Source organism: Monoraphidium neglectum, assembly GCF_000611645.1.
Source record: "Monoraphidium neglectum strain SAG 48.87 unplaced genomic scaffold scaffold01328, whole genome shotgun sequence".
Classification (NCBI taxonomy): Eukaryota; Viridiplantae; Chlorophyta; class Chlorophyceae; order Sphaeropleales; family Selenastraceae; genus Monoraphidium; species Monoraphidium neglectum.
Genome location: NW_014012300.1, coordinates 1,863 through 15,056, shown reverse-complemented (window position 1 = coordinate 15,056; position 13,194 = coordinate 1,863). Strand labels below are relative to the sequence as shown.

The window sequence follows — 13,194 nt, the reverse complement described above, 5'->3', positions numbered from 1 at the left end:
GCCCGGCCTCACCTCACAACGCCATGGATTCACCTGGTAGCGCCGCTGATTGCTGCTGTGGTGGAGGATTTGCTGGGTGGTCGCCATTTGCCCCTTTACTACGCGCACAAAGAGACTGCTGCTGCCGCTGTCGCCTCTCCTGCTGCTGCAATCTTTGACAATGCAGGAGGCCAAGAAGCTGCTTGAGGAGAAGTTCAAGACTGGCAAGAACCGGTGGTTCTTCACCAAACTCCGTTTCTGAGCACTTTCCGTGCACCAGCAGCGGCGGCACATCAGCAGCGGCGGGGCCCGCGTGACTGTGGCTTGTCCACAACGAACGCGTCGCACACACGGTGCATGGCGCATGTAACGCAGCGGCCAGTGCTCATGCAGGCAACCTGACTCGCAGGGGGGGATACATAGGGCGTACAGAGCAGCCGCCATTGCAAGATCTTGAAAAGCAGGCCATGCACTGACAGGCAGCCAAGTCAGCGCACACGTGTCTTGGGATAGCACATTGAGGTTGCAGCCCTTGCCAGGCACAAGGCCAAGACCCTGTCTGTTCCTTCAACCTGTTTTAGTCACATCAACACAACTGGGGTCCTGCTTTGAGAACTATCGCAAGGCACGACAAAGGATCAATTCCATTACAACATAGCTGCAATGGAGCATTCTGTTGGAAGCAGCGCGACAGCAACTGCACACCCGCCAACGCCAAAATGCATCCTGATGCCCGCTACGAATATGCAGCGCAGTGTGAGTGTCTCTCATCAAATTGCCTGCGCAGCAGCCCCCTCGGGGGCATGTGCGGTGTTCTTGCGCCTCGTGCGGGCGCCCTCGGAACCCAAGCGTTTTGCAGTCAAAAGCAGGGCCTGGCCGTAGTTTGGCCCGCACGATCAAAGGCAGCACGCTCAACGGGGGTGCCACAGCACCCAGCGCCATGTAGGCGAATCTGTAGCGCGCGGCCCGCGGCGAGGGCCGGGCCACGATGGTGGTGCGCTGCTTGCCAATCCCCTTGCACAGGGGTGTACAAACAGCAGCCAGCGAACCACGACTCCGCCGACACTTCCCGGCCCAGCCGTGCAGGGCGCAGCCAACAGGCAGCAGGCATGCCGCGCGTGCCCGCCCTCCAGCGCTGGCCACACTGTGTCAAATCCTCAATCCAAGCAATCAATCAACTGCCGCTACTCCGCCACAAGCTATTGCAGAACCCTCACATCACAGGACAGCCCGTGCACAGCCAGGCCAGGCCGCATCAGATCAGGCGGACCATGGCTGGGGCCAGGGTATTGACTGGAGGGTGGACACGGATGGGGTAACGACACGCTGGCAATGCGGGGCGATTTAATGCGGGCGTTGGCGCCGGTCGACCGGCAACGCGCGTAGCACTGCATGACTGCAAGCGAAATTACAGTCACCACGTCGCAAGCTGCAGCTGCGGCGCTCAGCATGGCCAGCGGGCCCGGTGCCTGGTGACAGGCGCATCAGACGTCCAGTGTCCGGTTGAAGATCCAGCTGAACTGCGTTTTGGCGGTCTTGGCCTTGCTCTTGCGTGCCGCGGCACGCTCGGACAGCTTGCGGATGCGGTCGGGCAGCTTCACCAGGTACTCCTGGGCCTCGGCCGCGTCACCACTCTCATGGCTGCGGTCAGCCACCTGGACAGGTGTGGGTTGTGGACAGTGGGTATTCATAAGGATGTGGGCTTTAGTAAAGCCCATATGCGCAGCCCACAGCTATGCAGCTGTGAGAGGTTTGTCATAGAGCAAAGAGTTTCGTGGGACAGGCCAGAAACCGCCTGGCGCAGCACTGAGCTGCGCAAGCCGCCGTGCTTGCGCCTGCATGCGGAGGAGCCCCACCTTCCACTTCTTGATGAGGAACTCCATAATGTCGGCGTAGTCAAAGGCAGTGTAGACACCAGAGCGCTCAGCCACGGTCGAAAAGTCCTGGCAGAGTTGAAAGTATGGCGCAATAGCAGCGATTCAGCTGGTCGTAATCAGCCTTGGCAAGGCTGGTGGATGCAGCTGGTGCTGCGGGGTACCTCTGACCAAGCCTAATGCACGAATATATTCGACGGTGCGGGTTGTCCACGCGACGGCATGCTCGAACCAGATCTGCCAGGCCCAAAACCCACCGCAAAAAGGTTGCGTCCCGGGTTCTTGATGCTGTGCTCCCCGTCGTCCATGAGGTGCGCAGGCATGACGATCTGCTTGCGCATCATGTCAGCAAACGCCAGGACAGCGCCATCCGGGTCCTTCTCGTAGAGCTTCTCCACAATGCGCTGGTAGGCAATCTCGTGGCGACCCTCGTCCGACGCGATGCTGCCGCAGATCTTGGCCAGCAACTGGAGATTATAGGACGGGCGATGGGGATATTACGATAACAGGGCCGATATCTATACTGCATGCGTCCATACGTCCCCAACCAATGTCCCAGCTTGCAAAGCCTCCATCCATCTCTTTCCTGCTGCTGCAGCAGCAGCTGCTGCCTGTTGGCTGCAGCTGCTGCTAATTTTGCTGCCGCCACGTGGTAGTGGTGGTGGTGGTGGTGCTGCACGCGCTGGTAGCCAACCACCGGTCAGCTGCTGAAAACCGATTGAGAGAATTGAGTACAAAGGAATCACATGAGCATCTGCCGGCTATTGCCTGCTCTCACCTCGTCCCCGTGCTCCAGCGCATGACGAGCAGTGTTTCCGTGGCTGATCTTTGTGGCGCGCTCCTGGAAGCTGGTGTACACAAAGCCAAGGTAGGGGTTGTTCTCGGTCTTTGGGTCCATGCCGCTGCCAATGAGGTTCTGAATTGTCAGCTCAATCGACTTCATGTTGCACCTGTGGAAAGGCGGATGACCAGATGTGTTGCACATGGTAAGGGGTGCTGGCCTTTCACCATGTTGCTGACACACGCTGCGAGAACAAGACTCCTGCACCCAGCAATTTCAGTGTCACAAGCACTTGACAAGCAGTCAATCGGCAGGCAGCAATGGAGCGCGCTGAGCAGTCCTGCTGCTTTGTGAAGGCAGGAACCCCCATGATCCACGCTCCGCATACAGAAACCGCACCAGCAATTCGCCCAGCAGCCCACCTGCCAGTGAGGTACATGTACTTGTTCATGACGTCACCATGGCGGTTCTCCTCGGCTGTCCACTCGCGAGTCCATTTTGCCCAGGGTGTCGCCGCCGCGCCCGTCTCGTCGCGCACGCCGTCCAGGGTGTTGAGCATTGCCATGTAGGTGGGCAGGGCCTCCTCCGTGATCATGTCACCTGGCCAGCCACGATAGGATGAGGTGCAAAGGGAGATTTTCTCAAGAAGGATAAGCCACAGGGTACTCCAAGCTGCCAGCACACGTGTGGAGTGCCAGCAAGGTTCTCGCTGCAGCCGAGTGCCCCACCGCAGCCGTTGAAAACTGCCAGCTGCAACACGCGCTGCTGAACCCACCAACAAAGGTGACGATGTACTCGTCAGGAAGCCCCTCGGTGCGCTTGCGCAGCTCCAGCACCTGAGCAGAGTCAGTTTCACAGCTTCTTTAAGACAGCAAAAGCTGTCAGATCCCATGCACAACCTCCGGCCCATAATGTGACTACCAGAATCGCGGCCACACACAAGACAAAACGGTGCCATCACGTAACTGGACATACAGCAGCACTTTGTAACCTACAGTGCAACTAAAACAGCGAGAAATGGCCCGCAGCTGCCACACTGCTCCGATCTCGACCACGTACAGCCTCAGCCATCTGCCTGAGTTGGGGGCAGCCAAACCACGCGCACAACATCGCCTCAATTCAAGGCGAGTGTGGACCGCACCTGGTCGAGAAAGTAGGGGTCCTCCGATGGCGGTAAAAAGTCGGCCGGCTGCCAGCACTTCTCCACTGGCTTGAGCAGCGGCTGCACCTGAGGGTGCAGCAGGTGCATCAGAGTGATAAGCCTGTGATCACGCAACCTGTAAGCCCAGTCCCAAGATTAAGAGCAGTAGTGTAGTGCGCTGCCTGGCATGCAGATGTCCTGCAGATGTCCTGCATGACGGCGTCTAAGTGGTGGCGCGCAACCTGCGGCGGCGCACGCACCGCGCAATATGCCCACCGCCACTGCACCTCCGCTCCTAGTGCAGCATGTGTATCAGCAGCCCACCTCATTCTCCACGAAAGACCCCAGCGTTGAAACGAGCGCAAGACGCTCGGGCGTGATGCTGTGCAGCACCTGACCGTCCAAGATGATGGGCCCGGTCTTCGACGAAGGAGGCTCAGCCACCACCCTGGCGCTGCAAGAGACCACGCGGCGTCGTCCGCAAGCTGCACAGAAAGAAGCGTAACGCCCGGGTCAAGGCGTGTGCTCGAAAGAGCTGCGTGCCGCTTGGCAGCCCCTGGCAGCTCAAGGTAACGCCCGTGCACTTCTCAAGCCCGCCATTTGAGCCAGATCTGGTTCACCGCCCAATAAGACACAAGTAAAAGGACTCACCAGGGGCAGAGGCCCGCTGGGACGCGCGGCCGAGCTGGGTCGTCCTCATTGCTGCCACTTGCACTCGGTACTGACCTGGATGCGGGCCGCTGGTCAGCAGCTGTTTACCTATGATTGTGGCGACCTATGGCTGTGGCAGCTGGCGGCCTCGCGACGTGAGCGAACGCAGGTGGTGTGGTGCTGCTCCAGATGGAAGGCGGGAGTGAAAAGGCGAGTTGTTGTGAACCGGCAAGATTCACATATAGCGGAATTGAAGAGAGTAGGCCAGCAGGTCGCTGAGCTGCATGGACGACACGCACGGGAAGCGGGACAACGCACCCGGTCAATCGCGCCTCCTCACACGGAGCCTGGTATCACAGCTACTGGGACGTATAGTTGTTATTGAAACTTAGCGATTCAAATACAACGGGCACCGTTGCACGTGGCAGTGCGCGTGTGCGTCTGCAACGTTGCACGTGTCACCGGCAGTGTTGTGTGGGTGTGCTGTGTCACATCAGATGGGCCGCGCTCAAGCTTGTGGCGTTCGTATGGGAATCGATGGAGGTATTATTCCAACCTTTGAGGGAGCCTGACAATTGTGCGATCAATGTCGCCAGTTCGATGACAGCACCTCATGCCTGTGGGTGCGTGCCAACAGCACAGTCGCTAGGCATGCGGTAGCGTCAAAGAGGGTGGCCCTTCAAGCCTGGCGCCCAGTGTGCGAGGCAGCGTTTGTCGATGTGATGTTTCGCCCATGGTTCATCCTGGCGGTGCGTTGCACATGAAGGACAGCACCAGCTGGCGGTCCTGCTGCACCACTTGCAGTCGAGACGCCCTTGCGCATTTGCTCGTTGCTCAGCAGCAAGAGTCCAGAGCCGCCATTGCAGTGGTGGTTTGCAGTGGTGCTGGTGGTGGTTTGCAGTGCTGTGACGAAACTCTAAACAGATTTTAGCACATGAGCTGTTACAAGCGCCTGCTGCCTCTGGCTTGCGCTGGTGTTCCTCGATTTGCAGGGCATTCCAAAATCGCACCATGCAGCCAAGGTTGCCACACACTCAAGGGAAGGCCGGCAGCGTTGCACCATCCAGTGCATGCAGCTTGCTAGGCTCCACTATATCCGCATGGCAATGCCTTGACCCAACTCTGCTGCAACTGAGAGCGGAGCGGGAGGATAAGGCCCGCGTGCGGCGCGACCTGCATGGCTTCGTGTCATATTTACCGGGTCATCCAAGCGCGCCGGGCACTGGAGGGATTTGGGCGGAAGCGCCGGCGGCAAGGAAGGCACACACATGGTGGCAAGGACGAAGCAACATCGGAAACCAGACACCCATGATGCTGCACACACAGCCACGGGGATTGCGGCTTTGTCCGGTTGAAATCATAGTAGTAGGGCTGTGCGAGGCGACAACGAGAGGGGCAGCCAAAGGACGTCACTCGAGGGCCCATCCGCGCCCAGCGGGGCCCCTGGTCCCTCAAAGTTCAAAACTATCGGCGCACATGGTTGTATTGAGTTTTACTCTTGGATGTGGCTGAGGAAGTTCTATACAAAGCAGCAACACTACATCACTTTCTAACCCGCATCACCACCTGGAGAGCGCCAGTCTGATGATAGTCTGGTGACCTTGCCCACCAGCGCGTCAGTGGCAGTTGGTGATCAGGCACAGGCAGCACCTTTGATACGTTTGTTTCACCGTCTGCCACGCTTTTCTTAAACATCCCCGCACTTGCCGCGAAGATGGCGCTCTCGCGTGTGCTGATGCTGCTCGGCGTCCTGGCGTGGTCGTCGGGGACCATGGCAGCCAATGCTACCTTCAAATGTACTATCAAAATCACATATGGTGAGTTGTCCGTGCGTGGGGGGTGCTCCTCCGCCTTGGGAGGGTCAGCGAGTGGTCAAGGCCGCGAGCGGACGCCCATAGGGGCCGTTGGCAGGAGCAAAGCGTTGATCCCGGTAACAGATGATTTATACGCCCGCTCTCCGCAGCTCAACCCCCCCGCGGGCAGTCACCAGACGCGGTCAAGTTCCAGGACGATGCGATTGTGCGAACAAAGGACGGCCGGCCCGTGCAGATAAAGTCCGTCAGCTGGTGGGTGAGAGATGCAAGGCGGCAGAGCAGTTGGGCGATGGCAGGACAGTGGCGTCGGCATGCAGCAACACAGCGTATGTCGCCACGGCGTTGGGCACCCCTTTGGTTCCGGTGGGAACACGCTGCATGCGCACCAGTCGGAACGCGAGCTTGAAAACTGCGCGGTACTATTGTGAGGTCCTGCTGTGAAGCGCCGCAACATTGCGGTGGCAGCGGCGCGAATTGGGCCCGCAAGTTGCGCTTGCCCCACAACCGCCGCGCTGCAGGTGGGGTGTCAACGACAACGGAACGTCCGTGCTGGGATCGCTGTGGTCTGGCGGCAGCGCAGCTGCAACAGACATGCCGTCCATCGCCTTCCAACTCCGGGCTCAGGGTTTGAACGGCATACGTCTGCCCTTCACTTTTGAAGACCTGCGGGCGCCACCCAGGAGCATGTGGGCGAAGCAGGGCTGCCAAAAGGTTTGGGGTTGTTGCCTGGTGGGCACCACTAGCTGGTGACAGAAAAAAGGCTGTGGCTTCAGCACTAATTGCTATTGGTACCTGTAGATCGCTAGGTGCTGCTGGGGAGGCTGCTGATGCCAGCGGCACCTTGAGTCCACATGATGCAATGAAGCATCGGGCACGCTGCCCTGTTGCTTCTCATCACCTCTGCGCAGCTCTTCACCATTTGATTGCAGGTGACGCTCGGCGTTCCTTCGCCGCCTGGCGACGCTCCTGCAGCGCCTGCAGCCCCCGGTGGTGCGCGGTGTGCTTGGTACCTGCCCGACAGCAGCAGCCAGGACCGACTCTTGTGGACGCTGCAGTGGTTTGTGGCCAACGGGTTCTATGTGCTTCTGGAGCACACCCCTGCGGGCAGCGATGCGATAAGCCGCAACGCTGCTGAGTTTTCGAGCGCGTGGCGGTCGCTCTGGCGGGCTGTGGCGTGCCTGCCCAACTTTGAGGACGATCTGCAGGGGCGAGTGTTTGTGGGCCTGCTCGGGGCGCCAGACATCACAGGGCACCGCTGGGAGGCCAGCAGGGGGCTCGACGGCGGCGAGCTGCCCGGTGGGTGGCGGGCTGCGTGCGTGTGGCCGGAGTGGTGGGCGGGCCTTGCGCGCGAAGCGGGTTTGTTTAGTTGGCCTACTTGGGCGGTGATAGCTTATGTGGGCAAGCGCCCCGCATGGGTAAGCCCACCGCGACGGCGGACAACTTGCTGCTAGCAACATCCTTGCTGGCCCCTGTGGCCTCTTGCACCTCTCCTACTTCCAGGCATTACGGAGCTGTACCTTGACACCATGGACGCCCTGTGGGAAGACACTCCCGCAGCTCTGACCTTCTTCATTGCTGGCGCAGGCCAGGGCGGCGCCAGCACCTGGGGCAGCGGCTTTGTCACCGACAAGGCCATCGTCGCGGTCAACGATTACAGCGGTGCGCTCAGGCAGCCGAGCTTTGACCCGAGTACACAAACGGCTGGCGCATGAAATGGAAGCCGGGGATCTTGTCCCCTTGACATGCAAAAAGCTCATTAACTCTCCCACTTGAAAACGCTCTCCACCTCAACTTCCACTCCCGCTTCACAGACCCCAACCCCTTTTTCAAGGCACTTCTGGGGAAGCCTTACCGCGCATCAGTCATGATCAGCCCGGCGGTGTATTCGACACAAGCGCCGTCGCCGCCAGCTGCCTCCTACGTTCCACCTAGCTGGCCGGTGGGCCCTTCACCCGTGAAGCTCCTGGATACAACTTTTGCGTACCTGGCAAAGGAGGGTTTTTGTCTCAACGACGACTGCCAGCGTTTTCCCATCGCAATTGGAGAGTTTGCCAGCAAACTCCATGGCCACACGGAGCTGGCCGCGCTCAATGACTTTGCGGCACAGTTGGCAAGCGCTGGCGTGGAGTACAACGGGGTTGGCACGTGGCGTTTCTGGGGTTTCAATCCTAGTCTGCCGGCAGCCAGCTAGAGCGGCGGCTTGTGTGCCATGCGCACCACCTCGGCGTTACGTTTGATTTTTTTGTGGCGCATCATCACAGGGGTGGCCCCAAGGTTGCCGTGGCTAGTGAGTTGCACTTACCAATATGTCCTGTTGAGGGAACCACCAGGTTTGATGTGATTAATCGACCCAGCATGAGCATGTATGCATAGTGCAACGTGCAGCTGCAGCTGTACTTGAATCTTGTCTTATAGTAAATATGCCAGTCGTAGCAGTCATGCTGACCTTAAGCCTTGCGATGTGTGAGCCAGCTGATGTGGCCGTCATTCCACACGGCAAACATTCACAATTTTGCGCACAAATGATCCCAGCACATGATATTACAGCCTGCAATTTAAGTGCACCATAGAGCAGGGCCCGTCAACGCATATTACACGAGCTGCCATTGCGATCAATTGCACATACAGTTGCCGCAAACAGGAAAATTACAATGAAAGGAACCCTACTGGTGAGGGGGTGATAACAGTTCGGAAGCGTGTTCAAAATAAAATGCAAATGAGGTGATGCTTCACTCCTTTGCATCACACACGCCCTCTGGCCCAATGCCAAAGGTGGCCTCCCGCTCTGCCAGCGAGGGGCTGGCCATCACCTTGGCAATGCGAGTCTCTCCCCGCCCTTTCTTTATCCACAGCCGTGTAGTGGTGGCGTGCGCCATGATGTTGCCGCCGATTGGCTTGATGTTGGGCCCAAAAGACATGGCACCGCCGTCCAGGTTGGCGCAGACCACCTAATGGAAGAAAGGCCCCCGGAAAGTGGAGATCTGTCAGGGCTGGAGCGCGTATACATGTATATCGGCGATCGGGCCTCGTGCTCTGCTTGATACTGGCCGCAGGGCAACTATTACTGATATGTTTTCCACTGTGTCCGTTCAACCCCCCTCTCCTTTACAAAGGCATGCTGACGCCCTCACTGCGGCTCTGAAACGAGTATTAGGCCCAGTACGTCTCTGCCCTCCCTCCCCACCTGATTTGTGACCACCACGGCCACCCCAAACTCGTCTGCCAGCCGCTGCAGGCCCCGCAAGAACTTGCCGAGCGAGTTTTGCCGCGCAGCCAGCTCGCCCCGCCCGATGAACTCAGTGCGGTGCAGCGCCGTTGCGCTGTCCACGACAATCAGGGCAAAGCGGCTGTCTGCCATCATGCCGGCTGCGTGGGCGAGCAGCGTCTGCTGATGGTCTGTGTTGTGGGCGCGAGCATACGCCACGTTGTCCAGCACCTCATTCACGGCCAGGCCGTATCTGAGCAGAGCAGCAGCAGCGCGTTGCGCAGCCAGGTCAGATCAGGGGGGTTTGCTGGTCTGCAAGCAGGAAGGGGCATCGTGTATTGTGGCGTGCTGCAACTCAGAATATTGGGCGGGCTCATGTTGCACAAACTGGAGCCTCACCGCTCTGCGATTTGCTGCAGCCGCTGCGGGCGGAAGGTGCCCTCTGTGTCGATGAAAAGCGCCTTGCCCTCAGCCCCTCCCATGTCGATGGGCAGCTACGTATGTGGGGACGGTGCACAGGAGCGGATGTCAGCAACAAGTGGACCAGTCCAGTTGCACCAAAAACTGGCGCGCATCACATACATGGCAGGAGCACACTGGTTGCTGCGCCCTGGGCTGTTGTCTACATGCGCAGAGGCGCACCTGGCAGGTCACACAAAGCGTGTGCGACAGCTGTGTCTTGCCGCAGCGAAACTCCCCGTAGAGCTCTGTGATCGACCCCGTCTCGATGCCACCTGAGGGAGGGCATTGGTTGGGTGGAAAAAGGCCTTGTGCTGTTGATTTGGTTGTGAAGGGGAGTTTTGCTGAACACGCGGCACCAGCAAAAAAACACGGCCCTGTGCCGGCCTGCATGCCCAGAGAGCGCAAAGTCGGTGGGCAAAGTCGTGCAGCTCGGCAGACTCGGCAGTCCACTTTGGCGCACCCTCCAGGATGTTGTCCAGCTCTTTGCAGCCGGTTGTGATGGTTATGATCTCGCCGCGCTGCTCTGCCACAATTGACGCACTGGTGAAGCCCATCGGGACAATCTTGAAGGCTGTGTAGCGGATACGGCGCGGGCGGGTGCAAGAACGCGTGTTGCACGCAAAAGGGGGTGCTTGTGCGCCATGGTCCTGGGCGTCCCGCTGCAGCCTTGGTGCAGACGCCCTCTCAATGCGGCGAAGCGCCCTCGGCAAGCGGTCCATGACAATGCTCCATGCCCATGCCCTCTAAGACCATGCCCCTGTGGGTCCCTCACCATGGCTCAGGATCTTGTCCACCTTGGCATCGCTAATGCCCTTGATGTTGGCCAGCTCCTTCTTGGGGGCGTGCGCCAATGCTTCGATGGTGTGATAGCCAGCCTCTCTCAGCTTCTTTATGTCCGCCGCCGACACTCCATGAGACTACATGGGTGGGGGACGGGGGAGCGCACAGGCGTTGAGGGCCTTCCGGGCAGGAAGCGCTGCGCTGCTGCGTGCAGCGTTGTTAGTGCGGCGCGTGCACTTTGTGCCTGTGGCGCCGCCATGGTGACCACTTGAACATCGCCAAGAGTGCTTTGTGCAGCTCAGAGAGGCAAGCATGCATGATCCCTCGGCATCTTTGTGTGCCGGTTCAGTGCCACGGGCCGCAGCCCGTGCCGTGCGTGCTCTGCCCTCACCTGCAGCGCATCAATAGTCATGGGCCCGGCCATCTCTCCCGCTGCCTGATCCTCTGCATGAACCTCCTCCTGCATTGCCTCCATCGTGCTCGGACCGGGCTGCTGAACGCTCGGGATGGGGCAAAGGGGAAGTAGATCAAGCGTGGTGTTCAAGATGAGCACCCGCAGGATTTGAAATTATCACAGATATGACATCGTCAAGGGGCAGAGAGGAAGAACAGGCTCGTCAAGTTTGAAAAATTGGCTACGGCAGCTTCTGTGCACTACCAGTCCTGTATGATGCTCTCCCCAGTATGACACTGGCTTCGCTGCAATATTTCGCGGTCGTGCTATTTCATCTGATACGAGTTCAATACAACGTGCAGAGTTTCTGATGATACCGGTACGCGGTCGCATGCATGTCATCGTGTGCACACTGGGTACCTGATACAGGTATTCGGGTTGCTAAATTTGATGTTTTGCGATTAAGGCTTTACATTCTTAGTCGTCATGAGCAGCAGAGGGGCCAGGCCAGATCCAGATCAGAGGCAGCTAAGGATTGGGATTAGGATTGTTACAAGAACCCGCGGTCGCCCGCTCCTGGAGCCGTCCAGGCTCATGGGATGTAGCGTTGTATCATCAGCATTGTGTGACTGGGACTCAAGTGGCCAGCGTTCGGCGTTCAGTGCAGGTGTGCACACAGGCCCCATGTGTGTGCAAGTCTGCGCTGCACACACGGGCATGCATGCGGGAATGTGCAGGCAGGTTCACAAACAAGGGAGCAAAGCGCGGCGAGGCATGTTTGAGCTTGGCGGGTGTCCGCCCTCGGCGCCAACGCGCATGCCTAGAGCGTCGGGCGGCGCGCCGGCCTAGTCGGGCGGGCGCATCCCGCACCCCGTGCCCTTCCTGCCCTTTGTTTGAGCTTGGCGGCTGTCCTCCGCGCCCACGCGCCTGCCAGCAAAGCCTGTAAGGTGCCACAGCCCACGGCCAGGCAATTTCACACCCCCCATGCGGCGCCCCAACCACTGTGGCGAAGTATCAAAACCAGCGCGTGGTGTTGCGGCAGACCGGCAGCGCCCATGGCGCCGACAGCGGCCACACGGCCGCAGCTTTGCTTTGCGTTTGTTTGTACAGAAAATCAGACGTCGAGCTTGTGGCCAGTGACCGAGAGCAAGGCTCTGGCAGACACACAGGTACCAGGCAGGGCTGCGGTCAAGGGACACCCCGAGAAACCGCCATCATCCAAGCTTCCCTTCCCCGAGAGAGAGAGAGCGAGAGAGAGAGAGAGAGAGAGAGAGAGAGAGAGAGAGAGAGAGAGAGAGAGAGAGAGACTACGCTGACGCCTCACGCGGCTGAAAGCCACGCTGCAAGCGGCGTCGCGTCGGGCTAAGGAGAGGGGTGTGTGTGGTGAGCCGCACCCCCCCACCGTAGGGGACCGAGGGGCATGTTCACGTGACGCTGCGCCCTTGACGCGGCCGTGACGGCGGGCAGTTGTTTGCATGCAGCAGTTGTTTTCGGCGGCCCCAAATAGCTGTCATGCTCTCCGCTGCGTGCAGGTTGAGGTGCTTGAACAGAGCCTTGTGTTTCTCTTTGGGTATCCCTAGATCAGCCGTGCTCGTGATCATGCCTGCGCACATTGCGCCCCCCACACCCAGTGTAATCACATGGAGGTGGACCGGCCGGCGTGCTTCCTGCAATTCTGCAATGAGGGCGGCGTGCTGTGCCGTGGCCGCTGCAATTGTTGGGTCTTGGTTTGTGTCCCTGCAGTATTTGATTTCCACAATGTCGATGTGTTCCGCCAATCCTCTGCCCGCTGTCAGTGCAGAATGATGTCGGGAACGCTGTATGTGCCCGCATCTTTCAGGCGCCGTTTCTGTGCGGGTGTCACGATGGAGCACTTGTTGAAGGTGCGGCGGTGCATCACCCCATCCTCTTTGCAGTTTTCTGCTGACCCCAAGTCTGCACACTTGATGCAGCCGCCCATCGCGCCAGCCTCTATCGCTGCAAGGATTTATCCTCCCTGCACGGTGGTGGCGAGAGGTGTGCTATGCGCTCAGCGCCGGGCATGACAGCATGGTATGCCCAGCAGTCTTGTCTGGGTCTCCGCACAGGCGGCAAGCCGTGCTTTTGCTTGTTC

The 13,194-nt window shown here is 59.2% G+C and overlaps 3 protein-coding genes across 3 annotated transcripts; 1 reads left to right on the top strand and 2 right to left on the bottom strand.

The window, feature by feature from the left end:
- Positions 1-1,463: 1,463 nt before the first annotated feature.
- Positions 1,464-4,475, bottom strand: MNEG_7490 (acyl-carrier-protein desaturase; the record flags this gene model as incomplete). The annotated part of the gene is made up of 9 exons (XM_014044039.1): positions 1,464-1,634; positions 1,836-1,922; positions 2,111-2,320; positions 2,632-2,803; positions 3,057-3,234; positions 3,410-3,470; positions 3,776-3,862; positions 4,100-4,260; positions 4,427-4,475. The coding sequence occupies 9 exons, from the start codon at positions 4,473-4,475 to the stop codon at positions 1,464-1,466; spliced, it is 1,176 nt and encodes a 391-aa protein (XP_013899493.1).
- Positions 4,476-6,140: 1,665 nt separating this feature from the next.
- Positions 6,141-7,952, top strand: MNEG_7489 (hypothetical protein; the record flags this gene model as incomplete). Its single annotated transcript, XM_014044038.1, has 5 exons — positions 6,141-6,243; positions 6,390-6,492; positions 6,759-6,951; positions 7,170-7,536; positions 7,741-7,952. 5 exons carry the CDS (start codon positions 6,141-6,143, stop codon positions 7,950-7,952), a joined length of 978 nt encoding a protein of 325 aa, XP_013899492.1.
- A 1,017-nt stretch (positions 7,953-8,969) lies between these two features.
- MNEG_7488 (putative DNA repair protein RAD51 like protein) lies at positions 8,970-11,111 on the bottom strand (the record flags this gene model as incomplete). Its single annotated transcript, XM_014044037.1, has 7 exons — positions 8,970-9,188; positions 9,425-9,698; positions 9,845-9,939; positions 10,088-10,179; positions 10,368-10,478; positions 10,680-10,824; positions 11,079-11,111. 7 exons carry the CDS (start codon positions 11,109-11,111, stop codon positions 8,970-8,972), a joined length of 969 nt encoding a protein of 322 aa, XP_013899491.1.
- Positions 11,112-13,194: the final 2,083 nt, after the last annotated feature.